At 36.5% G+C, this 27231-nt stretch overlaps 1 protein-coding gene across 1 annotated transcript; it reads right to left on the bottom strand.

Moving 5' to 3' along the window:
* Window positions 1-421: 421 nt before the first annotated feature.
* LOC132092333 (rho-associated protein kinase 2-like) lies at window positions 422-26964 on the bottom strand. The gene is made up of 32 exons (XM_059498513.1): window positions 26548-26964; window positions 22922-23003; window positions 21121-21221; window positions 20570-20707; window positions 17891-18151; window positions 17389-17533; window positions 17158-17296; window positions 15680-15771; window positions 13818-13980; window positions 12713-12797; window positions 12232-12320; window positions 11818-11866; window positions 11569-11704; window positions 11086-11177; window positions 10720-10966; window positions 9758-9864; window positions 9488-9647; window positions 8862-9022; window positions 8310-8494; window positions 8021-8090; window positions 7806-7909; window positions 7101-7287; window positions 6874-6967; window positions 6389-6483; window positions 6090-6272; window positions 5819-5984; window positions 4388-4455; window positions 4210-4298; window positions 3666-3744; window positions 3306-3570; window positions 2766-3042; window positions 422-831 (listed from the first exon to the last, which is right to left on the bottom strand). Exons 1-32 carry the CDS (start codon window positions 26644-26646, stop codon window positions 828-830), a joined length of 4212 nt encoding a protein of 1403 aa, XP_059354496.1. The 5' UTR covers window positions 26647-26964; the 3' UTR covers window positions 422-827.
* Between the last annotated feature and the right edge of the window lie 267 nt (window positions 26965-27231).

The raw sequence follows: 27231 nt of genomic DNA, 5'->3' as shown, positions 1-27231 counted from the left end.
AGCTAATTGAAACCTTCTTCCTAAAAAAAATGTTTTGTGTTACCTGTATTAACACCACATACTATTTTTAGATCATCACACCTAAGGAGTCACAGGTCTTCCATCAATTAAACCTTTTTTTATTAACAATTTCACAATGTTTCAATAGTTTGTCAGTGGCAAAATAATACAATACAGAATCAGAAATACAGATCTTCATGTTCCACTATGCATACAGGTTGTATCTAATTTTTGCCACAGCAATTAATAAAATGCTAAAATGTGCTACATATTGCATCCTTGCATCATGTAATATCAGTCTTCAATAATGCATATATTTTGAGCAGATAATTCTGGAAAACTGCTAAGTAATGCTCTTTGAAAAATATTTTTCAAAAGTGTTCTTTGATATAATGCATGATAAAAATATAATCCGTCTGTTTTTCCTAACAAAAATAGATTCAGATTCAGATGATCGTGTAATTGCGGAGCTGAATTATATATTCGGTTTCAAACACACACTCAGGCAAACAGTCACACTTACTGACAACCTTGCAAGGAAACCAAAAATATCTTCCGATGCTTTTTATTAATATTTTTTGAGGAATTGTATATTCTAGGAAGACATAAAACACCCTTAAATGACTTAGAATTGAAACTACACCCTTTAGGTGATTTATGGCTTGTTTTGTGTTTAAAAAAAGACTCGACCCCCTTTCCCCAGTCATTTATACTTGTGGAGTTTGGCACTTGGAAGTCCTGCCTTTTTTGACCAAAAAGAACACAATGACATTCTCCTCTTTCATTGTTCCCGGATGGATTATCATCTATCCAAACCTTCACCAAGGTTAACTGAAATTAAAAGAGAGGAGAGAGGTTTAAGGTCAGTGACCAAAAAAAAAAATTATATATATATATAACTCCTATATGGCAGACATTTCACATTCTATTCTATATTCAACCACACACAACAGCATCACCACCACACCATCAGTTTTCAGACCCAACTTACTCAAACTAAGCCAGACATACTTGAATTCAGCCGAACATTTACACATTTGCATGCCCACTCATATTAGTGCATCAAACACAGTATCAATATCAAAACCTGCCCTAGATATAGTACCTCAAAGTTAGAACAAAACGCACTGTATAAATGCCATACTTCAAAAAACACATTTAAAGCCAAAGCATTAACACACATGCACAAAAACATGCTAAGGCACCACTGTGGTTACCCCATAAACTCCTCAGAAGTCTAATACATCATCATCCATTTCAACATCAAGAGACCAACCCCAGTCCTTCAGGCCCAACTCAATCCATCCGGAACAAAGTGTCATTCGGCCTCAAAGTCCACTTAAAAAAAATTATGGCCACCCACGCTTAAATGAAAACATACAGATAAATACAATTTATGCAATGCAAAATAAATGCAATCAGTTTTTTCTTTAAGTTTTAAAAAGATGTGATCATGACAGATCTGTATTTGCAGCTAACTTTTCTATAAAATCTGATTTTACCATGGGATTTTTGGCAGCTGTTCATTCATACATATTCATCTGTGAATATCTGTGCGGTTTTATTTGCATACATAGAACAGAACAGAGAGCCAATCGTTTGATTCAGGGCAGCACATGCAGTCAGAAAACCTGGACGATAAGCAGCGATGCACTGTAATTACTCTCCACACATAAGCACAAATAGGGAAGGTGAAAGGTCAAAGGTGAACAGGTCAATGAAGAATGATACGGAACATGGGGCCAGGGCTATAAAAGGTTAGCATTATAATTTAAGCTACTGAGAACCTGTGCAACTTCACAACCAAATCTAACATATTGTGCCAGGTTAACATACAGTAGGTGGCCAACCAAAATGATGGTTCTAACGACGCGTCTGCAAAGTGCATTTGCAGCACTATGACCTGGAGCATCTACATTTACTCTGATTGAAGCAGAAGTGCACCCAAAAATGAAAAAGATGACATTATTCACTTTCATTTTTTTTTCCTCATAGAAAACTAATTTCCCAAAGTGATTCCAGCTTCCAAGCTCCAAATATTTATAAAAAACATAAAATTATTGTAAGTAGTCAATACAAGTTTATTTTTGGGGGACTTCTTTCTTTAAAGCGACTTGCATGTAAAGAGTAAATATAAGAAGCAACAACATTAGCAATGTTCCAATACATATTTTTCAAAGTATGTTGAGCAGAAGAGTTCAAGCTAGCACAGATGTGCAAGTATTAAACAGGATTTTCTTTATGATTATAGAAAGTGACTTTGTATAAATCGTTATCAATTATGCATTCAAATGTTCATGAAAGAGCAGTGTTGTCAAACAATGATAAAATATCAGCGTCCTTAACACAAAAATGTGTGGTCTAACTAATGACATAAGCCCCCTACATAATATCATATTAACACAACCATAATATATTATTAACAGAAATGTGAGTGTCAGTATAGGTAAATGAATCTCAAATCATTTTGTGATTCCAAATGTTTCAAGAGCTGTATGTTCTTGAGAAGAAATAGGATTCATCTAAATTAAATTTTTTGAGCAGTTTAATTAAGATCATTAAAATTAACATTAATATCAACTATTATTAGAATTAAATATATACATATTTTATATATTTAAACAATTTAATATTCTGCTGTCCCCCTTGGGAGTGTGCCGAGGCCCCCTAGTGGGCCTCACCTCCTGGTTAAGAATATTTAAAACCCATAAAACCATAATTCTCAAGCTCTTTTCTAAGAAATGGATCTGTCAAGAGGTTCTCACCTGGTCTTAGGTGAGGGCTGCTGTCGGGTGGAATGCACTTTGACGGCTCCTCTGTGTGGAAGTTTGGGGGATGAAAGGGCTGACAGGTGAGGAGAGGGCTGAGGGGACAGGCCACTTGATGCTGCCTCGGAGTGGGGAGAAGTTATAGCTATGCTTGAGGAGTGAGCTATAGGTTTACGTGGGACCCTTTTGAGCAAGCAGCTGACCCATTTCTGCTGCTCTCCTGTGGAGTTGGCCAGCAGCAGTAGCTCTTTCGCCGTGGACATGTCATAGTTCACTGGTGAAAAAAAAGAACCAAACGGGTCAGTTTCAACCTAAAATACACAATGTGGAGGTTCAAAAGTCCATATTTAAAATAAACAAAAACATTTAGAGCTCATAAAATGGCACTAACGACATTTATAATGTTAATAACATCTATATTTTAATTCATATTTAATTTCAGTAGCAAAAATGCAAAGTTCTCATGTGTATAACAAGCTACAGACAGTAATATAAATTAGAATTTTTTAGTGCTTTGTGAGTGTGACCCCTCCTGACCTTTGCAAGGAGCTAGGACCTCTTCTTTGCGATCAATGTGGTCTTTATGGCATTTGATTCGGCAGCGCCTGCACTCCAGGGCTGGTGGGGGCTTGAAGACGTTCCACAGAGGCCTTGGACATGCTTCACAGCTAGAAGGGAAGTGGTAAAGCGTGATCACGAACTCGTGACCTTTGTGTTGGATAACCGACGACCTTTCAGCTGCTGATAAGGTTTCCATAGCAAGCTCCTCTTTCTTGCTCTCCCCCTCATTAGCATATAATATCTACAGACAGAGCAGAAGAAGAAAGCTGAAGTTCGGCAAGATTAATCTTAAAGAATGATAAAACATTTCCTGGAGGTACAAATTAAGCATGTTACCTGGAAGATGCGTGGGATTTCTCTGGGGTCTGCGCGGTACACATCTGTCTGAGTGACAGGTCTCACATGGAAGAGTTTGCTAAGAGAGGAATAAAAATAAATGGGTTGGCTAATGCTGTGCAAGAGAGCAATAAATGTTTATGGTATATGTAGTATGTATTATGATTTATCTATTGGAATTTATATTTTTACCATATAAAATTTCCATCTATTTGGATTACAAAGTAAACTTAAAAAATACACAACATCCAGGTTTACATATTTATCAATAAATCCAATTAGCTTCACATTTTAACATTTTAAAATATTGAAAATAAAATTATAAAAAAAATAAAAATTATAAAAGATGCAAATAGTTTATCAAAAAAACAAATATGCAGAAGTCTATTTGTTTCATTTATGTATGACAGACGAATATGCAACACACAAGTTTATTAGTTCATGTTCAGCCTGTGCAATTTTACAATCTTATATGAACTTGAAATCAGTGTTAATAATAAAACCAATATACAGGTCAAATTTAGATACGTTTATAAAAACTCACTCTATATCTAGAATCATGAATGGGCTGGACTGCTCTCTGTCTTGCTCTGAGTCATAAAACAGGATCTTCTTGCTGCTTACCACCAAATACTGCAATTTACACAGAGACACACACACAGATGATCAGAGAGGGTTTATTGTTATTTGTGACATGTGAGTGTGTATGTCTAAACCTTTACCTTCTTTTCCCATCCAAACCGTTTGGTGTTTCTGGTAGGCAGTGAGAGCCATCCCTCAAGACTAGAATCTGTGGTAAAAGAAAACCAGAAGAGTGTTTTACAAATTCATATATATTATAATTATTACAGGTAATAATAATTATTTACAGGTTTTGTCAAACTGAAAATGACCAAGCAGATTCATTTCTCTTCAAGCAATTTCAAGCCTCCAAAAACGTCTTTCCCAGGTGCACAATGAAACCTGTACTGGAGGTCTCTTGGAATAAAAATGTTTTAGTAGTGTTACTGGAGTTTCAAAAAACACACATGGTGATCAGTGCGATTATGTACCAAATTATGGCAGATCTAATGAGCATCACACAATATCGGAAAGTGATGCTGTGTTTCAAAACATAATGCAGTGGTTCCCAACCTTTTTGTCTCATGTACCCCAACAGCCCCATCAGTAGTACCTCTTCATCAACATCAGACCACAACTGTTGTAGAGGAAATATATTCTGCTACGAGCATCACAAGTATTATTGTGAGTTTTTAATATCTCAATGTGTTAAGCCTTTAATTACAATAATACATAATAAACAGATTTATTTAAAAGTTTTTAATAGTTGATTTTTTTTTATATATATATAGCTTTATATTTTTATAGGTTAAACAAAACCATTTGTATAGACTGAACTTGTTTTATAGATTAACAAAGAAAAATATTATATTAATTCCAATTACATGCTTGAGGAATGTGTACACCTAGTTGGGAATCACTGACCTAGTGAGCTGCCTACCTAGACAGCATTTTTAGGCTTTGTAGGCTCTTTCATGCCCCAAAATGCTGTTTAGTATTTAAACTCCACACTGAATGCAAGTAAAGGAGAGCAAAGGGTAGTATGCATGCTGATATGTTTCCATGCAGGGTCACCTGCAGACTCTTGGTCAGTAGGTTTCTCATATGTGATGGTAGGCCTTTGCCCCCACTCAGCTTCCTCATCCTCCTCTTCCTCTGAGTCAGAGGGGAACTGAGGAACAATCCGGCATGGCCGTGTATCAATACACACCTACTTTGAAGGACATAGACTCCGAGGTGTGTGAGTGTGTGATGCGCACTACAGCGGCATCATGGTGAGAGTGAAAGAAGAATGAAGGAAAAGAAACAAAAGGATGCATGAATTCAGTTTGCCATTGTGTCCAGGGGAAGAAAGGAATATTAAAAAGAGGGGGAGAAGTACACAAAAAAGAAAGACAGAGTGAAATGGAAAACGGGTAAAAGAGAAAAACAGTGGCAGTTACGTATTGATTATGTGTGTTATAGAGTCAGCGGATAATCAGGGAAAAAATATATGGATGCATGGATGGATGGATCTTAAGCCCATCCCTAGCATCAATTATAGCATAAATGACCACATCCTGTGCTTGATGGGTCATAACCTGGATAGTTACCTGGATACACGTCATCACCCTCCAGGTCGTTGCTGCTGATACTGGGGGTTTCCAGAGAATGAATGCTGAGAGAAGTGAGCTGACAGCGCAGACGCTCAATATCACTGTCTTTACTGTCCATGGCCATCTGCATCTCCAGTCGCACCTGAGACTCCTCTGCTAACGTCTAAAAACAGACAACACATAATGTGTGCTTTATATATGTATGCAGAAAGGTGGCTAGGTTTTCTGCTGGTTACATTTTATTTGAAATATATTTAATATCACTCACAGCCTGCATTTCATTGATTTCTTTCTGGTGTTTAATGATTAAGTTGTTGAGCTTTTCTTTCTCGTTGCGGAGCTGCGACTGCAGTTGTCTGTTCTCCTTCTCCTTCCTGCGGATGTCAGTGATGTTGCCTTGCTGCGGCCTGACATCGGTCTTCTTCATTACCTCTGCCAGTTTGTTTATAGTCTACAATTCAAGCATTTGATCAAATTAACCGGAGACATGCTAATAACACCTTTTTTAAGCTATCAAAACAATCTTGTAACATGTACATGTTTCCTGTAGTTAAAAGCCAAACACACCTGATTCTTGAGGGTTCTCTCAGACTGTATCTGCTTCTCAAAGGACAGGATCATAGATTTTGTCTTTTTATCTTCTTCTCTGAACCTCTCTAGCTCTGTGTAAACACATTTATAAATGTTAGATTTAGATTCAACTTTATTGTCATTATGCAGAGTACAAGTACAGAGCTAATGAAGTGCAGTTAGCAGCTAACCAGAAGTGCAAGGATATAGTGTTTTTATATGCATATAAGTGCAGAGTGAGTGAAGCTATGATTTACAGAATGTACAGTGGAGTTGCTATATACAGTATTAAGCAGAGTATGTACAGAATATAAATAGGAATGCAATGTGGGGATTATATGTACATTATGAACAGCAGCAATGTAGGGTTATATGTACATTACAGCACATATATGGAGCACATACAGCACATTTTATGGACATTATAACATCATCTATTTATATTATTATATTATTAACAGGAATTCAGCAGGAATACTCACTATGATGTAGGTGTTTGAGCTGATGGTTGAGCTCTTCTTTCTCATTAGCCAGGTTCCCAACATCCACAGTCAGTGTGCGGTTCGATTCCTCCAGCTGGTATAACACAAAAGATTTTTAATTCATTAATATGAATGTATGTTTATGTTGTGTGCACAGAGTAATTCATATTTATTATATACCAATAATAATTAAATAAATACATTCTTATACTCGCTCTAATTCTCACCGAGCTGATGGTACTGTCCTTTTCGCTAAGTTCCTGCCGGTGTCTGGCAATTATGTCTTTGATCTCCAGCTCCTTCATGATCTTTTCTTTCTCCAGGTCTGAGTATTGCTCCTCAGCGATGGAGCGTGCCAACTGTTCGGAGTCTGCCTTTGTCAGGCTCAGCTCCAGCTGGGTTGCCAAGGAGTCCCTATATAAACATACATAAAACCAGTTTGTATTTTAACAGGAATTCAGTGTGCTGTAAGACATCCATGCATAAAACCTATTTTCCCTTCCTTCATTTTTTAAATACCTGTATCTATTTACCTCTTATTTCATCTAGCCTTGTTCTAACTGGTATGGTTTCAAATGCAAATTGCTCTTTCTCCTTACTGAGAAAATACTCCGCTTATATCGCTCAACTGTGATTTTCCTTTACGAGGCACAGGCACAGTCTATGATGTGAAATACACTAGCATATAGATGATTTCAAAGCCAAAAGACAAGGACCAAAAGCCAAGAAACCCCAATTTCCATTTATATTTAATCTTAAATCTACATTTCTTCTCGTGGTTAAAGCATAAAACTACAAGGTCCTTACATGAGTTCTGTGCAGATGTATCTATCTAATGGATCATGATTACAGGTGATTGCATCAACAACAAAAAAAACAAGATGAGTCATTTTCATATGTCCAGCCATCCTGTTTCAATAGCAAATACACACCTCTCTTCCTGCAGGTCCTCTATTCTATGCTGAGCATCGTTGTAGAGTTTAGCCTTTTCATCACAGTCCTCCTTCAGCTCTCTAATTTGAGTTTTATAAAGTTTCTGAAATCAAGGAAAAACTATTTATTTCAAAATAAATATGAGAACAGATACACAAACCAACCTAAGTACATCCCCTCCACACATTCACTGACAAAATATGTGAAGACATACTGTGAAGTTCTGCTCTGCCTCCAACTGGTCCTTCAGCTCTTTCAGCTGTTTGTCAGCTTCTTCTCTATCCCTGATTGGAAACAGAGAAAAGAGACCTTTTTATTGCATCCATCATATACGTGTGTGCTATGCATTATTATGCTTATTTTGTGAGTTAAAGAGCGATAACTGAGTTTTATTAATCATTCTAATTCCATGAATAGTGACATTTCACAACTACTGTATGAAGACAATGAAAAAGAATAATAATATAACTGGAACATACAGTACATCAGCAAAAAAAGCTCACCTGCGTAGTTCCTGGTTTTGTTTCTCCTGGCTGAATTTGAGCTCCAGCAGATGGTTGAGCTCTTGTTTGAGCGGTTTCTCAGAGGAGCGCAGGGTGCTGATCTCCTGCCTCTGTACATGAAGATCTGCCTGAAACAGAGTCTTCTTCTGAGCCTCCTGCTGCACACGCAGACTCAGCACATCCATCTGCCACACACACACACACACACACACACACACAGACACACACACGCACAGACACACGCACAGACACACGCACAGACACACGCACAGACACAAGATTGGATTTTATTTCTTGGACTCTCCACAGACCATGTGATACATATATGTAACTTTAAAATGCCTTTCATTTTTAATTATGTGTAATATCTTTCCTCTTTTCTTTAATCAATTAAGTTTTGTCCAGAAATATGTGCCAAAAATAGTGCCGAAAACAAGCAACAATATGCAAAAAAGCATATAGTGTGACATAATTAAAACATTTTATTAAATAATTACAATTCAAACATCAGACAGATCCAGTCAGGCAAGAAGAACAGTCGGAAAGGTGTACCTCTTCAGTGAGTTTTTCTTTGAGCGAGCGGAGCTCCTGAAGCTCTTGTCTGGCTTGCTTGTAGTAATAGTCTAATACTGAGTTTTCCTTCTCCAACTGCATCAGTCTGTTTTCCAACTGTTGCTTCGCTGATCGGTCTTCAAGCAGCTTATGTTCCATATCTGTCACACAAACACACACAGCATAACCAAACTCTGAAGGAGCCAAAGGCTTGCACTGCATACATTGTAAAGATTTACTCAGCTAGAACACAAAAAATGGAAAATTCATTTTGGAATGAGGAAAATATTTTGTTTTCATACCGGGGTAAATATAAGGCACTTCCAAAAGAATCATGTAAATCTTCTGATGTCCTAGCAAAGATTAAATGCTCAAGTTTTTTGTTGTGTCTCCAAATTTTTTCTCGAACTTCCTTTGGACAACAGTTTTATATGTATTCCAGGTTTGTTTTAAGAGCAGAAATTGGGCACTTTCCCCAGAGATAATGAATGAGTAACTTAGATAAGCCCCCCCCCCCCCCCACTCTAAACTGCACTCCCCTATTTTCTATTTTTTTTTAATTTGTAGTGAAATCTGTCCACATATACATGTGAATTTTAAATTAAGAGTCAGCCATGTCATTTTACTTTTCAGGTCCTCAGACTTGGCCTCTTCGATGGATTGGTTGATTTTGTTGTTGTCGATCAATCTGGCTTTAGTGGCTTTATGCTCTGCCTCCTCCTGCTCCAGACTCTGCTGAATGGCTTTGAGTTTAAAGGAGAAATCGATCTCCTGCTTGCTCTTCTCCTATGGGTGAAGGGGACAACATTAATAGGGGTTTCACAAAAATACATATAACCACACACACATCATGTGCTGAGAACTTGAATCATTCAATCTCCTGCTAAAACACACACCTTTTCCAGGGCAGTGAGATGGTCCTGTAGCTGTCTTTTCTCTGCTTCAGCCTTTGATAAAGAACTCTTTATGTATTTCAACTCATCTTCCAGTCCAGAGACACGGCCTGAAAATTAAAATTAAAATTAAAGAAAGACAGGCAAGTATAAACACAAAAACAAAGTTGAAGTCAAAGGTCAGAAAATTCAAGTAAATATTAAAGGTTAAACCTCTCATAAAACAATTCAAACTCTTGGTAGTTTTTTTATTATTATTTCTGTCAATTTCTAACATTTTTTTTTTTTACAATTTTCATTCCAAATGTTTTTTTTATTGTTATTATTTTGTGGTGGAAATTATATTTTAAGTACTGTCAGAATAAAAATGGATCAAATGAACTTAAAATGAATACAATATTTTTTACTGTATTCTTAATATACTGTATTTGACTTCGCAATTCATTTAAAAAAATAAACCTAAAATAATTTTTGACAAAACTTGTGGCAAAATCATTTGTCATGGTGGAAAAAAATTAGGGACAGTTGTAATTTGAGAAAAAAAAATTAGAAAAAAAAACTGGATATAAATTATTTGAACACAATACATATATTGTGGTTCATGGTGTGTTTATTTCACTATTTGTTTAGCTTGGAATTTTCATATTTTAAGATTATGGTCTTAAGGTCCGTTCACACCAAGAAAAATAACTATAAAGAGAACACCAGCGGACGATATTGTCCATTAAAAAAAATGAATGCATATTCTTTAATTCATGACAAGTTTCACCTGCAGAAACAAATCCTTTAGATTTAATAGACAAAACTAAAAACACGACACAGAAGAGATATTTCTTGTTTGTTCCAGTGCTGGAATCTTTTCTCACATTCTTGTATCCAGTTGTTTTCATGCACCTTGTGGGTGGTAAAGTTGCTCCAGGTCCAAGTCATAATGAATATAAACAGGCATAGACACATGTACTTACCCTGTAGGTCATTGATAGTCTCTGAGCCGAGGCATCTCTCTCGCTTCTCCAACTCCAGTGAGGTTTGCAGGCTCAGTTTCTCTTGTTCAAGACCCTGCCGGTTGCTCTCCAGCTGGGCCAGACGCTCCTGAAGCTCCCTGAGAGAGATATCCAGCTGCTGCGACTGTCTCAAAGCCTCGGCCTGGGACTTCTTCAGTCGCTCGGACTCCTCCACCTCAGCCTGAAGCTTAGCATTCACCTCCTCCAACTAAAAACACATTCGTTATCAGATTTTTTTTTGTTCTTTTATTATATCCCTAAAATATTTGTTAAATAATAGTTAATGTTCTGAGGTTAATGGTCAGAAAGTTTTGCTCAGGGACCCACCTGTCTTTCCAGGTGAATGTTCTTCTCGGCAGAGATATGAGAGTTTTGGTTCTTCTTCTTAAGTTCAGCTAGCTGCTCTTTCAGGCTGCTCACTGCAGTAGAGAGAAATGCAAAATATGTTGACATCACAACATCAGCAGAGCAGAACTAATACTTTCTAGATGGGAGAAGGTTAGTACTGAGAAAATCGGGTGGAAGTTTTGGGCCAGTGCTTTGGGAATCAAGAATGTCAGTTATTTATTAGAAAAACTTCACTATTCAACAACCAAAAACGGCAAAGAAGCTGCACCTGCAGCAGCATATATATCATGGAAAAATCATGCAATTCAAAGAATATTGAGTAATACTAAAGGCTAGTTGAAGATGGAATAATCCATCAGGTAGAAAGCAAATTATGATCATAATTTTAACTCCGTGTAGTCGCTATTCAAATGAATCAGAATTTATTGCCATTGGTTGAGAGTTTCTATCTGCTGTTCTCACCCTCCTTCTCAAGCAGACGCTTTCTGTCTGTTTCTAGTCCAGCTTTTCTTATGCTCTGAGAACGCTGGTGCGTCAACAAAGCCTTATCTCTTTCCAGTTCCCTCAGAGAGTCTTCCACCGCCTGTCTCACATTCACCTACAAAAAGAGACAAACAGCTAGATTAGCTTGAAGAAAGCTGCACTTTGTTTCTGAACAGTTTTGAATTGATGGCCTTAGTAGGGTGAGCGCAATTTAAAACTGTGTCTTACTTCTTCTTCAAGCTCTTTGGACAACTTCTCCAGTCGCTGATTTGCTGTTCTGTTGAGACACAACACAGTTTAAATGTGTTGTATAAGTTAAGATATATAATGTTATGAATTTGGTTATATGGTATATGGTTTATGAAGACAAAAATGTGTACAATGACATGGGTACTACAAAGTAAACATGGTTTATGAGGACACTTATTGTGTCCCTGTAAAACAAAAGCCTTAAAAAAAAAAAAAAAAAAACATACAAAACAAAGAAAAGTTTTTCTGAAAAGTTTCCACTTAAATTGTCATGTTGGTAAAATCATTTTTTAAAAAGTTGTATTGAATAAAAAATAACAAAATGCACAAAAAAAAAACTAAAAAAAGTTTGTTCTTATTTGGATCCCATTGTATGTTTATGAGTATTTGTACCTGTATTTATTTTCCAGTTCCTCCTTTGCTTGCATTTCATTTTTTAGTTTTTCTTCCAACTTTTTCAGCCTCTTCTGCAGGTCACTGGACTAGGGACATGCACATAATGCAAAAGTCAACAAAAAACTGTTGCAAAGTTGTTTTTCCATTCTATTAATAGCAGCAATTATCTAAAAAAATTTAGAGAAACACTCCAATTATGCAGAGTAATGGCACTAAAAAATTTATAATAAATTCTGCTGCAGAACAAGTCGTATAAGCATCTGTTTTAGAAATCTAACTGCCAATTTTGTGCCACCCACTATTAAAGGGCAAAAATCCACAAACTTTTTGCCTCATGTATGCTAACAGCTCTATCAGTAAGGCCCTTCATTAACATAAAACCAGAAATATGTTCTTTAACTCATATTATAGTGTTTATCATTTAACATTCATCAATAAAATGATAAAAGTCAGTAATATTATTAAAAAAAAAATGCACCTCTGCTTGGTTTAAGTTATGATCCTCATTGACACTCTCAGCACTAGAGTCCCCTTCTGAACACTTATTGTTTTGATTTAACAATCTGAAAGAGAGATAGAAAGAACATTACGCTAAACATTCCACTCTTCTCTGCTAGCTTCGTCCTTGTTTACTCTTCAGCGAACCCACTTTGAGGTTTCACAAATCAATGCAAGATGAAAAATGGAAGACAGTTTGGAGAATACGTCAGAAAGAGAGAGAGGGAACAAGAAGGAGAGAGGAAATGAAAATCTCAAAGCAATTATTCAATAACAATCTCCTCAACTCAGCCAGCGGCCCATGTGGCTTCACTCAGCCACACTGGAGAAACTGAGAAAGCGAGGGAGGAAAGAGTGAAAGGAAAGGGAAAAAGGAGAGAATTGTGATGGAACAAATACAGCACTCATTCACGGTTAGCATAATCATCATGCAAAAATACTGTACATCCTGTCTATATCAATCCATAACAGGAGCTTGCTGTCGTTTTATAGCTCTTTAGTGTTCATCTGTGAGTGAGCATGCGTGGAAGAGAACAAGATATCTGTGTAAAAGTCAAACAGCCCTACACTGTCTGAAAGGTGGGCTTTAAACTCTTTCTGTCTTAGATTTCACCATTTTTATTATTTATCTCTACTGTAGATATTCATTCACAATAAATTTAAAATGTAAAACTTTTTACAATCATAGAAACCCTTAAAAAAAGTGATCTCCATACTGGCATAGTAAGAAAACTCACGGAAATCAATATAACAGTAAAAAGCCATGGCTTTGTTTTGTTTTTTTATATATAATTTTCTAGTTATGCTTGGTTAAAAAATATTTCATATGCTAGAAACTGTTATTTCTGAGTGCAAAACTCTTAAAATCTTTGAGTAATCATGAACGCCTGGGAAAATTAATGAAAATCATTGGTCAAAAGGGACTTTTTGAATCCTTTTTCCACACAGGTCAGTTATATTAAATTGTATTACAAATTTGTTTGTTGCATAATATGGCAAAGTAACAATATTTGACATTATAATACAATAATTCAATAGCCACAGTCACAAATAATATACAAAAATGCACAAATTTTTACACTTACTGGTCCTCTCTGAAATAGGTGAAGCCCACAAATGGTAGCTGATTTCCTGCAAAAGCACGGGGAGGGGGGAAGGTCTCGGTTCCTAACGGATCATCCTTTATATCATCATCAAAGTTACTGGTGTCAACATCACTACTCAGCTCCGGCACCACTGGAGCCATGGCTGAGAGACAGAGACAGAGACAGAGACAGATAGATAGATAGATAGATAGATAGATAGATAGATAGATAGAGAGAGAGAGAGAGAGAGAGAGAGAGAGAGAGAGAGAGAGAGAGAGAGAGAGAGAGAGAGAGAGAGAGAGAGAGAGAGAGAGAGAGAGAGAGAGAGAGAGAGGGTTGAGAGAATACTGTAAAAGATTTGAGCAAAAATGGTGTGTCGTGTTTGAGTGCTTGTGTGTGAGAGAGGCTCACAGTAAAAGGCTCAGTGTGTGTAGCACACAAAGCAGACACTGTACTGAAGGGAGGAGTGGCATGTATGATTTGCTAAGCTGGCCAGTGCTTACTCACTACCTCCTGTGCACACACACAAGTTCATGCTCACTAACACATCCAAAACACTCCCTGCTTCTGGAGCGAACTTGCTGAGCACACTCGGAGAACATGTGTCAGACATCTACTGGGGACAGGCTGCATTCAAACTCTCCACAGCCAAAAGAAAACAGACAGAGGTGCTGGATCTTTGTGCTTTAAGTTTAGCTTTTGAGTTACAGGAGGATAATTCATTCATAATCCACATTATGTCCAAACACTGACAAAACGACATTCATTTCATTAATTACAAACACAAAGAGGTTTTTTTGAAAAACTAAATTCTTAGGTTACTACATGGGTTGGTTACTTTATGAATTTGTTTAATATATGCATTTTGCACTCCTACACACTTAAATTAAATAAATCATTATCATTTATCCTTTAATATCTCCATATGGCAATACTGCACTATATAGATCAATGAATGATGTTGCTCAATTTCCCAGAATGCCCCTTGATACCACTGCTAATAACAGACTACTGTGGAGGCAGAGAGAAAGCAAATAGAGTATGTGCATTTGGGCATCACTGGAGCGAGGGACAGAGAGAGGAAGAGAAAACGAGTCCAACTCTGTGGTTTTGAAGCTCTTCTCTCATTAGTAACTGTGTACGGGCCACATGTTGGGTTCCGCCCTTACTGAAACCAACCCCATACCCCCGTAACCCTGTCCCAAACACCACACCCTCTAAAAGAAGCAAATCACTCCTCCACACTGCACAACACAGAAGACAGCAATGTTACTGAACAAAACAAAATGAAATACTGATGACCTAAAGTAGCAAAAAATAATGTTGCTGTAACACCACACTTTGCTTTTTTTATCACATCTCATAATTATGCTTCATAATATACATCAATTAAGTCAAGATACATTATGGTTAACAAGACAAACATCTAAACAGGTCAGTTGTAATTATATACCAATAAAACAGTCAGTGAGTAGAAACCACAAAGAAGATTTCAGCACAAAGTAAATGCAAGAATATGCATGCATGACTGAAATGGCTTTCCAAGAAGCATAAAATGAGGGTGTGAAATTAATGTTTGCATTTGTCTGGAGAAATATATGAGCAGCAATTTCAGGAAATTTAAAAGCTGTGCTCCAAAACCCCAAATCCATAATCTGATCATATATGAATGACTCAAGACATGAACCAATGCAAGACTTCAGTAAATTCCCTAGACATCTACTGTATACTGTTATCATTCCGTACATGCATAATGTTACAGTAAGTGAATAATATTGATCTAATAGTTATAAGTAGTGATAAATAATTATCATGAGTAAATGTGAATTTCACAGATCAGCCACACACACTAAGAGGCTTACTGTCTCGTATGGTGTCGAAGGTCCACTGATCGTTCTTGAAGAAGGGGTGACATTTTATTTCATCCACTCCAGTACGGCCAAGCCTCACCTCCCTGAACATAGCAAAACACTGGTCAGCAAACCAAACAGAGAACCACAAACACACTCACTAATCCGTTAAGTGACGTTTGTGTGTGTGAGACTGGAACATCCAACAGTGAGTGGCTGATGGGAAACGGCAGAGCATGGATGTGTTGAGGAGCGAAAGTGTCACACATAGCAACATCCCAAAATAATGAAAGGTCATTCCCCTCCCATTTCTTGCATCTGGATCAGAGGGGTGCAGCAGTTTAGATTGCCATGTGTGGGACATTCCTGCAGCCAGAATGCAAAGGGAGGGGTGTGTGTGTGTGTGTGTGTATGTGTGTGTGTGTGTGTTCTGCTTTTACATGAAAACATAAAGCCCCTTTCTGGATAATTGATCAGGAATACTTGCATGTGTGTGCATGTGAGAGGGAGGACAAAGAGAGAGGAAAAAGAGAGTTATAAGAAAAAACAGATTGAAGTTGTCAGGCTGAAAGAGTGACAAAGCATTAAAAAGAAATCTAGTAGAAGCATTGGAACATGAAGTTGATGTTTTACCAGTGACTGATTCTTTTGCATTAAATGAAGAGATGTAGACAGGTACATCATTTTAACAAAGGCTTTAGTTGATTTCATTTACTGTACACTGATTTTTTTCTTGTTTGTTACGCTTATGCTCTTCAAGGCTGCATTTATTTGATCAATCTTACAGTACAATACAGTGATCAAAACTGTATTTCTTTTTTTTCTATTTAAATATATTTGAATGGCTTTCTATTTGAACATAGCTGAAAGCTGAATTTTCAACAGTGTCACATGATCCTTTAGGAATCATTTCTAATATGCTGATTTCATATTATTATCAATGTTTAAAATGGTTATGCAGCTTAATATTTTTGTGGAAAGTAATACATTTCCCCCTGAGGATTCTTAACCAAATTAAGACATTATTAAAAATGTCTTTGTCACTTAATATTGACACTATAAATATTGTCACTTTTGATCAATATAAGGTGCCCTTGCTGAATACAAGTATTAATAAAAAAAAATTTAACCCAAACTTTTAAACAGTAGTGTATATTTCATGTGACAATAAAAATAATGAAAAACTGATACAAACAAAATAATATAAAGTATAGCTATTTTATAATTTACTTAATTGTTAAGTCATAATTGTTTATTTTGCAATAAAATTAAGCACTATTTTAAACTGAATGGAAAGTTTTTATTTATATTATTGATGGTCACAATTTATTTAACACTAAGGGCAAAATCACTATCTAGAAAAGAAAAACTAACCTCTAGAAAAAGAAAATCATATTTTCCATGCTGCTTTTGACATCACATCTCAGGATAGTAGGGGACTAATGTTTAAAAGAGGTTACTCAATCTAAATCACTGTTTTTCTCTCTCACCTGTCAGACAGAAAGGCACAGATGAGGTCTTTGGCCTTCTTTGACATTTCGATATCATCTGGGAAAGTTAAGCTGTTTTTATGATCCATGATCTTTCCGTAGGTGCCCACCAGGGACTCGGCATAAAACGGTGTGTCACCTGCCAACATCGACAGAAGATTGAACAAAGGATGGTAAGAACAATAAGGTGAAAGTACAGGAGAGAGTGCAGATGAAGTTGCTGCTACTCACCCACTAGCAGCTCATAAATGAAAACGCCAACAGACCACCAGTCACACTCCCTTCCATAGTAACCCGTTCCTCCTTGTGACATCAAAACCTCTGGGGAAATGTAATCAGGAGTCCCGACAGCAGTGTCACAGCGGACCATACCGGACTAAACGCATATACAGATGCAACAACATCAATAACCATTCAAAACACAGGTTCATTTAATTTTGCTAGAATATAAGATGGAAAAAATTGCACATTTCAGATTAAAAAATAAATAAATCTTAATAAATTAATTTAGAGAGCATAATAATTCAGGCTGCACTATATGATCTAACCACAAGATGGTAGCGAAGAAAAGATTATCTCAGCATGGGGGATTTTTGCAGCCTACATGCAAAAATAATTTTTTCAGCCAAGTTTCCTGTCCTAAAATAGTCGTTACACTATGATTTGTGACAAACTAACTGCAATATTGCATACTATACATTTTGAAATGTAGACTTATCAACCCAAAACACACCGAGTCCATCTTCATGCATGTTCCAAAGTCGGCGAGTTTAAGGTGTCCGTTGCCGTCAAGCAGCATGTTGTCTGGTTTGATGTCTCGGTGGATGAAGCCCAGAGAATGGATGGCATCCAGTGCCAGCACCACTTCTGCCGTGTAGAATCGAGCCCACTCTTCTGGGATGTCATAGTTGCTGGTCAGAGTCACCAGGTCTCCACCGGCCATGAACTCCATCACCAAATAAAGGTACTTCACATCTTGGAATGCACAGTAGAGCTATGTTAACAGAAAGAGAGAGTGAGGCCAACAGGTTTCACAATACTTGATTCCAATTGCAAGACCACAGCTATATTAAATATGCTATTGAACACAGTGCTTTATTTAGTAATCATTGTTCATTTAAAAACATAGTTATTATGTAATAATGTATTCTTATTAGAGGTGGGCATAGATTAATTTTTTTAATCTAGATAAATCTCACTGTGATCTTGAAATTAATCTAGATTAAAATGGCTCAGTCGAATTCTGCTGAAGGCATTCAGAATGTGTGTTACCCAAATTAAATTGACAAACAGTAAGTCTTTGAGAAGGGGTTTATCAAGCTAGGTGGTGCATTAGAGAAGGGGCTCATCTCCTGTTTCCAAAATGCATCACAAAGTGCTTGAAAAAGCTGTAAACTAATTCCACATTGCACAAGGTGCAACCAACTTTACGCCTGTTTCACACCAATGTTTACGTTTTTTTCAAGTTTGTAGGTGTCCAGGTACAGAAACCAAATAATTAAATGTAAAATAGCACTGGATAGTCTTCAATGTAAAAATGAAATTTACAATCAAACCTACATTTATTCAGACACCTTCAACATTTCTCACATTATTACAGTTTTGCTATATATATCAAAAATTATATCTGGTGTCTGAATGGTTTGACTGTTAAAACTACAAAGTAATTCAGTCAAGAGCAGTGAGTGATTTTCATTTTCATTTTCTTGGATTAACATTACAGCAGCCAGTCGCTAAATTAGGCGCGGTCACTTTAAGAGACGACGAACGCATCCAATATAATACACATCCCATTTTTTCCCTCAACTGTTTACTTTCACTTAAGAAATAACTGACAGTTTTTTCGAGCATAATTTCCAAGGTGGATATTTTGTATGTATTTGTCGGCACAAGAGCAAAAATAAGCAAATTCGATGTTCAAGTGTTTTGAGACGCCTTTCTCTGCGTGAGCCCTGAACACCAGAACACCGCGGTGCTGAATTGGGCTCTTTCACATCTTTTTGTTTGTTCAAACTGCGATTTGTATTTGTTCGTTCAGGTGCAGGAGGGACTTCGAGGAGAACTTCGCAGAAGAGAGCTCGGTTCAGTGTCTTTTTTTTATCGCCCAAAAAGCTGCTTTAACGCCGATAACGGCCCACCACTAATTCTTATATTTAATATTTTTTATAATTAATTGCATTCAAATTATCATACATATTAAAATAAATATTAGAAACATTATTAGGGACATGTAGTCTTCAAGTATTTCTCTAATTCTAAATCAAGTCAAATCAAGTATTATTATAACAGTCCATCATAGAGAACACATTTTGTTGATTTTTTTTTATTTTATTATGTTTCATTTTGTTTAATTCAATCAACTTTACATCAGCAATTCTGTTAGGCTTCAAGGTCTAATGAGCAGATCTGATATTTCTTGTCTTGCCTATTTACATTAGTGACTGTCAACTGACGTGTTAACTGACGTGTTACAGTACTACAACATGTGCAGGTGCATCCTGTGAGGTGCAAGCATTCAAACACAGCCGCCTGTCAGTCAGACAGCACTCGGTTTGCATTTTTAACGTTTTATTATTAACTTCGTATTGAAGTACTGGTAATTTTGACATCCCTAAATGTGATTATTTACTTATTATTTAATATTTTAACAGTACCTTTATATGCACTCTGTTAATGTTTTTTTTTTTTTTTTCAGCTTGTGGAGCTTCCCAAATATAGATGCAGTTCTCAAACATCCTCTAGTGTTGTCACGGTACCAAAATTTCAGTATTCGGTACCAATACCAGTGAAAATCCACCATTCTCAGTACCAATTTCGGTACCAAAGCAAAACACAAAAACATGCCATTTAAAAAATTTGTACTATACTTTCATTTAAGTCCAAACTGTGCACATATTTAATTGTAAAGGTTTTTTTTTTTTTTAAACTGATTTTCTGACTGATATGACACAAACAATGTTAACCATTTGTACATTCTCTAACAAACATATTTTAGATTCATAATTCATTTAAAAGACTCGTGTGTAAAAATAGTAAATATCATCATGTTCTCTTTTTTTTTTTTACCCTAATATAAGTTATAGGAGCATTAAATAGTTAATAAAGATACTTAATTCTAATTATTTTAGCGTTAGCCGTGCTTATGCTAACAATTAACTACTCTAATAACAGCGTTCATTTAAACCCAACATTCAAATTAAAATATTTTATTGTATTCATATCAGAAGCGATGTTGACCGGGTACTCAGTACCACCGGTACTAAAAAAGACTGTACTGTACGGTACTGTAACATTCAAATTTTTTTTTTTTTGTACCGAATTTGTTCCGGGTCTTTTGAAAACAGTTCTCTAGTACACACATCACAAAAAAAAGTACCACCCAGGCATATCTATATATGAGAAGGAATCCCACCTGAACTATCCAAGGACTCTTGGAGAATGCCATGATGTCACGCTCCTCCCAGAAGAAGGCGGAGTCAGAGCGCTTGACCATCTCAAACTTGCTGAGCTGCTTCATGGCATACACTTGTTGGGATGCTTTGTGTCGTACCTACATCCACATATGTGAATTAACATCAGAAACCAGATCCATGTAATTCCTTAATAAAACTACACACATTCTGCAATACGTTGCTTTATGCAAACAAGTGTTTAATGTTTAATTGAAATCATTCATCTTCACAGTTTATGCATAAGCATCATATAATGCTCTACCATCGTTAACTATTTATAAAGAATGACAAGTGTGAAACTAAAAGAATGAGACTATATGTGCCTATCACAAGGACAAAAGCTTGCATGCTCTGTGTTGTTGCAGGTAAGTAGAAGCAGGCAGAACATGTGCGTACAAGCCTCACAGGCATTAACACACACACACACACAGACAAAAGGCTATGCCTGAAGTCAAACAGCAGATAAGATGGGCAGACTCTCACATAAACACACATCCACTCACTCACTCACCAGCTGCACTGCACCAAACGCTCCACGACCAATCAGCTTGACTCTTTCAAAATCATCCAGCTTCACCTGTAGTTCTCTGAGGCGAGTCACAGCTTTTTCATCTAGAGAGATCACACCATGCATATTACATGAATACGGTTTATCATTTAATTGTTAACAAACACATTTACACTATACAAGGATAAAAAAAAATCATTCATTCATTCACTTTATGCATTTGATGTAACTATTAATATATATATATATATATATATATATATATATATATATATATATATATATATATATATATATATATATATATATATATATATATATATATATATATATATATGTGTGTGTGTGTGTGAGAACAGTGGGGGAAATATTTATTTGATCCCCTGTTGATTTTGTAAGTTCGCCCACTTATAAATAAATTAGGTTTATTTTAATGTATAGAGACAGAATTGTAGATCTGCACAAGGCTTGAATGGGTTACAAGACCATCAGCAAGTAGCTTAGTGAGGAGGAGACACCTGTAGGTTAGATTATTCGGAAATGGAAGAATTACAAAACAACTATCAATCGGCCTTGGTCTGAAGCTCCGTGCAAGATCTTGCCTCATGGGGTAAGGATGATCATGAGAAAGGTGAGGGATCAACCCCAAACTACACAGGAGGAGCTTGTTGGGACCACAGTCACCAAGCAAAACATTGGTAACACACTACACACCACAATGAACTGAAATCCTGCAAGGTCCCCCTGCTTAAGAAGGCACATGCACAGGCCCATTTAAAGTTTGCCAATGAATATCTAAATGATTCAGAGAAGGCTTGGGAATAAGTGCTGTGGTCAGATGAGACCAAAATTTAGCTCTTTGGCATTAACTTGACTCACCGTGTTTGGAGGAAGTGAAATGCTGACTAAGACCCCAAGAACACCATCCCTACAGTCAAGCATGGAGGTGGAAACATTACGCTTTACAGCTGTTTTTCTGGTAAGAGTACAGGATGACTTCATCACCGCATTGAGGGGCAAATGGACGGGGTCATATACTGTAAAATCTTTGACAAAAACCTCCCTCAGCCAGAACAGTGAAGATGGGTCATGGATGGGTCTTCCAGCATGACAATGACCCGAAACATACCAGCAAAGCAACAAAGGAGTGGCTCAAGAAGAAGCATATTAAGGTCATGGAATTGTCTAGCCAGTCTCCAGACCTCAATCCTATGGAAAATCTGTGGAGGGAGCTGAAATTTAAAGTTGCCAAACAATAGCCAAGAAACCTTAAGGATTTAGAGAGGATCTGTAAAGAGAAGTGGATCAAAATCCCTCCTGAGATGTGCAAACCTGGTGACCAACTACAAAAAAATTGTCTTACCTCTGTGTTTGCCAACAATGGTTTCTGCACCAAGTACTAAGTCATGTTTTGTGTGTGTGTGTGTGTGTGTGTGTATACACCATGTAAATATAGTGACTGTTTTAAATAAGTATTGCCAAAATACTATGATAACGGTGCACTTGCTTAAATTATTTTTTTTTTACATGATATTTACTCATTTTACACAATATATACTTAAAGTAACTAAATGTTTAACTGCAAAGTGTATATTATCTGTTGACAAGGCTGACAGTAGGGTCTGGATGTGTATTGATATATTGCTATGACAATTAAGCGATATACAGTATAATCTATTATCATTTTATTGTTATTTTCAAGTTACTGACAAAGTTCTACAAATACAGACAATATGAAGTCATAAGGCATAAGCCTTACACATACAATAAATCTAATAATCTATGAACTTCCAAAGAGACTTACATCTGTTTAAGAAGGAATCAATGTTTTTGTTCTTTCTCAGTGCGGGATGATTCAGATCAAGGGCCAGAGCAGTTACTGAATCCTGCAGAAGACAAGAGCAAAGCATTAAAAAACACTTAAGATATAGTTCTTAGAATTTCAAATACAAAGTGATTTCTACAGTTGGCTTTCGTCTTCATTTACACAGCCAAAAATCTCATCAAAGTGAGTTCACTCTCCTCTAATCCCAGAACTAAGATCACTCTGACAGTCCTGTTGAGACATTTAACTTTGGATATAAAGCTAAAGTGGAGATTTAGGAATAGGGTTAGGCCTGTTTTAGTCTCCTTTACAGTCATTGTATTTATAAATAACTTTAGGAAATGATTGACATTTATAACACTGGATGATCCTGGAAACTACCTCACATACCTCCAAATACACACAGTGACACTGCAGAGTTAAAAAAATACATGGAAGACAAGAAACACACATAGAACACATTTACCCCCACCCCAACATTCCCAGCCCAAACACTTACATTTGGCCAGGCCAACATCATAAACTAGTTGGCCCAATATAAAAAAAGCGTTAAATAAAGATTTTTTACTGCAGCTTGAACAAGAAAAAGAGATAAGTGAGTTTCAGCCCAGTTGATAAAAACTGTCACTTGCCCTCAGCAGGCCAATGCCAAGATATCACTACATCTTGCATTCAATGATCAAGCACACACAGTTCATAAGTCTGGAGTCAGTAAGAAATATTTTAATAAATTAATATTTTAATGAATCTAGGACACATTAAATTGACCAAAATTGACTGTAAAGACACGTATTATATTACAAAAGGTTCATATTTAAAATAAATACTGTGCTTTTGAACTTTCTATTTATCAAAGAATCCTGAAAACAAAATCACGGTTTCAACACAAATATTAAGCAAAAACATCCGTAATAATAATAAAAGTTTCTTGAGCAGCAAATCAGCATATTAGAATGATTTCTGAAGGATCATGTGACATTTTATATACAATAGTTATTTTAAATTGTAATAATATTTTAAAATAAATAAAAAAAATTCCTGTATTTTTAATTATGTACTTTCAAAATTTAGGTTTAAGTCTGCGAGGTCTGTTACATGAATTCTACTTCCGTAACACAAATCGACACACATACAAACAAAACACACAAAAGCAAAATCAACAATGACAGAATCCTGTTTTCCTTCCACCAGGAGTCAGTCCACAAAACAGTTTAAAAACAAAAACACACACTCAAAGAAAGCTGGAGACAGCTACTTCTCTCCTCAGGATGTGACCTCAGCTTCCTGTATGACATTTCACAGTAGGACACAATGAGTCTGCATCCAATATAATAAATGAAAGACTCATCATAAACTGTCCATAGTTCAACTGCATCATAAATATCAAAATAAACAACACACTAAATGACTTCAGTATCAGAACGGCGTTGTGATGTCGACATCATGAACTAAAGTGGAGCTTTGTCTGACAAGCATGACTTGGAAGAGCATGGGATTGAGGGATATAATCATTTGGGTAAAAGAGGAATGAAATGTACTATAACTCAGGCTGTGTATATTTTCAGCTCTGATACTGAGAGCTAAGCGTGCATGGCTAAGCAGCTGAGGTAGTGAGTGGATGTTTCAAAGCAGATGTGCTGTGGATTGAACCAGCAGGGCTTTCGTTAGGTCTTTCCCTGGGCCTCCCTGGACAGAGCATGATAGGCACACACACCAAAAATACATCACCCAATACCTCCAGCGTTTGTTCATAGATAGCTATCACTTTCCATTAATGGAACAGTTCAGCATGCAAAGCGATCATCAAATTTTCCAACAGAGATTAAAAAAGGGGTTGTCTTTGTGTAAATATTTCTGCATGTTTGTGCTGAACTATTTATTTTAAAGTATGATCATTAATCATTTTAATTAAAGTTGCATTCGCACTAGATGAAACGGCAGTTGTTTTGGTCTTATACTGTGGATGCAGCATTAGCCAAAAACTATTAAGGTACTAATTACATTGTAGAGATGCGCTTCTGGCAGTCAGTATTCATGATTCATTTATTTGGTGAGATTAAGTGTACAATATTAGCGGGCTTATTAAGACAAAATGAGAAGTACTCAGCTGGTCATATGACCTCAAAATGACCACCCCGAAGCAACCCACTCCATGTAAAAAAATTAAAAAAGAAGGCTTTTATGATGATACCGATAGGAATTTAAAAGATAAAAATACTACTCATTGCTTGAGGTGTAACGAATGAGGAAGAACCCCTGAGCACAAAGAACAGCTGCTATAACCATTATGCCCTTGAGCTAGCCACTTAAGTCCAGACAACTTTCTTGTAATAAGTCTACAGTAAGATGCTTTGGAAATGCTTTAGATAAAAGCGTATGCGAAATTACTAATTAATACAACAGGTAGAAAGTTGAGGCCTATTTTGATGGTGTTGAACATGGGCGGCCAGCTTTCAGTCTTGCTCAAAAAATGCAGTTCTTGTCTGGAATTTTTGTCTGCTAAGTAGACTGCTGGGTAATAAGAGATTTCACTCTTTGATTAGAAGTGACAATAGGAGTCATTTTCACCCTGTAAAGCTTGCTTGACAAGTCCTCGCATTTCACTCTAACCGTGTCATTGAATAAACGTATGGTACCTCCTCACTTTGTAAAGCTACTTCCTGCCTTCTCAATGGGTGTATAAAATAAGTTTATCCTGGTGCTTTAGGACTGGACAATATAGCTCTGTATTTTAGAAAAACATTACCATCAAAAGACAGCATTACTGTGGAGGAGGGTGTGTTGATAACACACTGATCAGAGATAAGATTGTTTACACCCTCAATATATAATGCAGTTTTGTTTTGCATTGTATGACCTATGTGTGTAGGAAGAGCTTTCTGGTATCTTCATTATCTTATTAGGTGGTCTTAATATAATAACATATATTACATTAACATCAATATTACAACATAAACACAGAAAATTACCAACCTTTCATAAATATTCTTTGCAACTAGCAGATGTGGCCTATAATTTGGAAAATAATAAAAAAAAAAATTGCATGCTCCACATCTTTACAAAAACTTCTTGTACACATGTAATCATCTTTTCAATTAAACATATGTTTTTTTCTTGCAGTTACTACTGGAGATGCAAGCTCTTGCTATTACTGTGCATATGCATATAAGTGATTTTTAAACAGTAATTGAATCAACTCACTAATGTTGACAAAATAAATGTCATGAGACAAATTTTGGCCAAGGTTTGTCTTATATTGTTTGCAAAGTTTCTAAAAAATTTTATCCATAACTGCTTATTATCCATAATTATTTTTTGTTTTTGGCAGATATTAATTAATATGTTCATGATGCTACCAAACTTCTGGCTAATAAAGCCAGCAGTCTTCTTTTTTTTAGAAACATTTCAGTTAGAGAAATAAATATATAGCCTATCTTTTTCATGATCAGAATATAACCAAATTCTGATTCATTTCATATTATGTAAACAAAATGACATGACACTTGTGACATGACCATACATAGGATATATGTATATAACAAAACCTCAAAACTTCCCAGAGATGTATTTTAATAACAAGCATCCCATTATCCCCATAACCTTACCAGCAAACTCTCCAAATTCAGCGGTGATCGTTGGTCCTTGATGATTGACTCCAGTATTCTCACCCGGTTTTCGAGTCTCTTTCCTGCTCCGGTCGACATTGTGGCAGCTCGGTGTTGTGAAGGTCCCAGTGAACATCAGTTTGAGAGCCGCGATTGTGAGACTTCAAACGTCCGAGACAAACTTGTCACTACCTGTCGTAATTCAATGCGACGCCTCTCAAAGCTCCCCGGTTCTGGATGAATGAATTCTTTAGCCGATTTTACACACTGCTTAAATGTATGGAACTCAATGGTTTTGTGTCTTTACCTGTGTAAATGACACCGGCGTTCCGCGTGCTAATCAGCGGTGTAAAATCAAATTACACTCACGCGTCCAGGAAGCCGAGCGTCTCTCCCGCTCCAGTTCATAAACTACAGGGGGGGGGCTCATGTGTCGAAACACTGATCCGAAGCGTGATTCGAAACACCCATGTCACGTGACTATGACCAAACGAAGCCTCGAAGTGTTTCACTAATTGTTTCATCAGGTGGAGGGGCGCGCAAGATGGCGACCGGTGAGGAGGTAGTTTTGAGATGCTGAGGAGAAAAGTTTGTCCCTTCACCTCATATCGTTCTTTTTGTTTAATAAATTGACCAATCTGACAGCTAAATGTAAGACCTTAGTTTTTACCAGATAATTAACAC

The sequence above is a fragment of the Carassius carassius genome, chromosome 18 (genome assembly GCF_963082965.1).
Source record: "Carassius carassius chromosome 18, fCarCar2.1, whole genome shotgun sequence".
NCBI classification, from domain to species: domain Eukaryota; kingdom Metazoa; phylum Chordata; class Actinopteri; order Cypriniformes; family Cyprinidae; genus Carassius; species Carassius carassius.
This window is presented reverse-complemented; position numbering and strand designations above follow the sequence as displayed.

Excerpts from the sequence above, each read along its gene's own strand:
- LOC132092333 (XM_059498513.1), bottom strand. The coding sequence starts at position 26,646 with ATGTCGACCGGAGCAGGAAAGAGACTCGAAAACCGGGTGAGAATACTG. Across the intron at positions 7,910-8,020 it reads AGGCAGAGCAGAACTTCACA|AAACTTTATAAAACTCAAAT; the intron begins GTATGTCTTCAC and ends CCTTGATTTCAG. Across the intron at positions 6,273-6,388 it reads AGAGAACCCTCAAGAATCAG|ACTATAAACAAACTGGCAGA; the intron begins GTGTGTTTGGCT and ends CTTGAATTGTAG.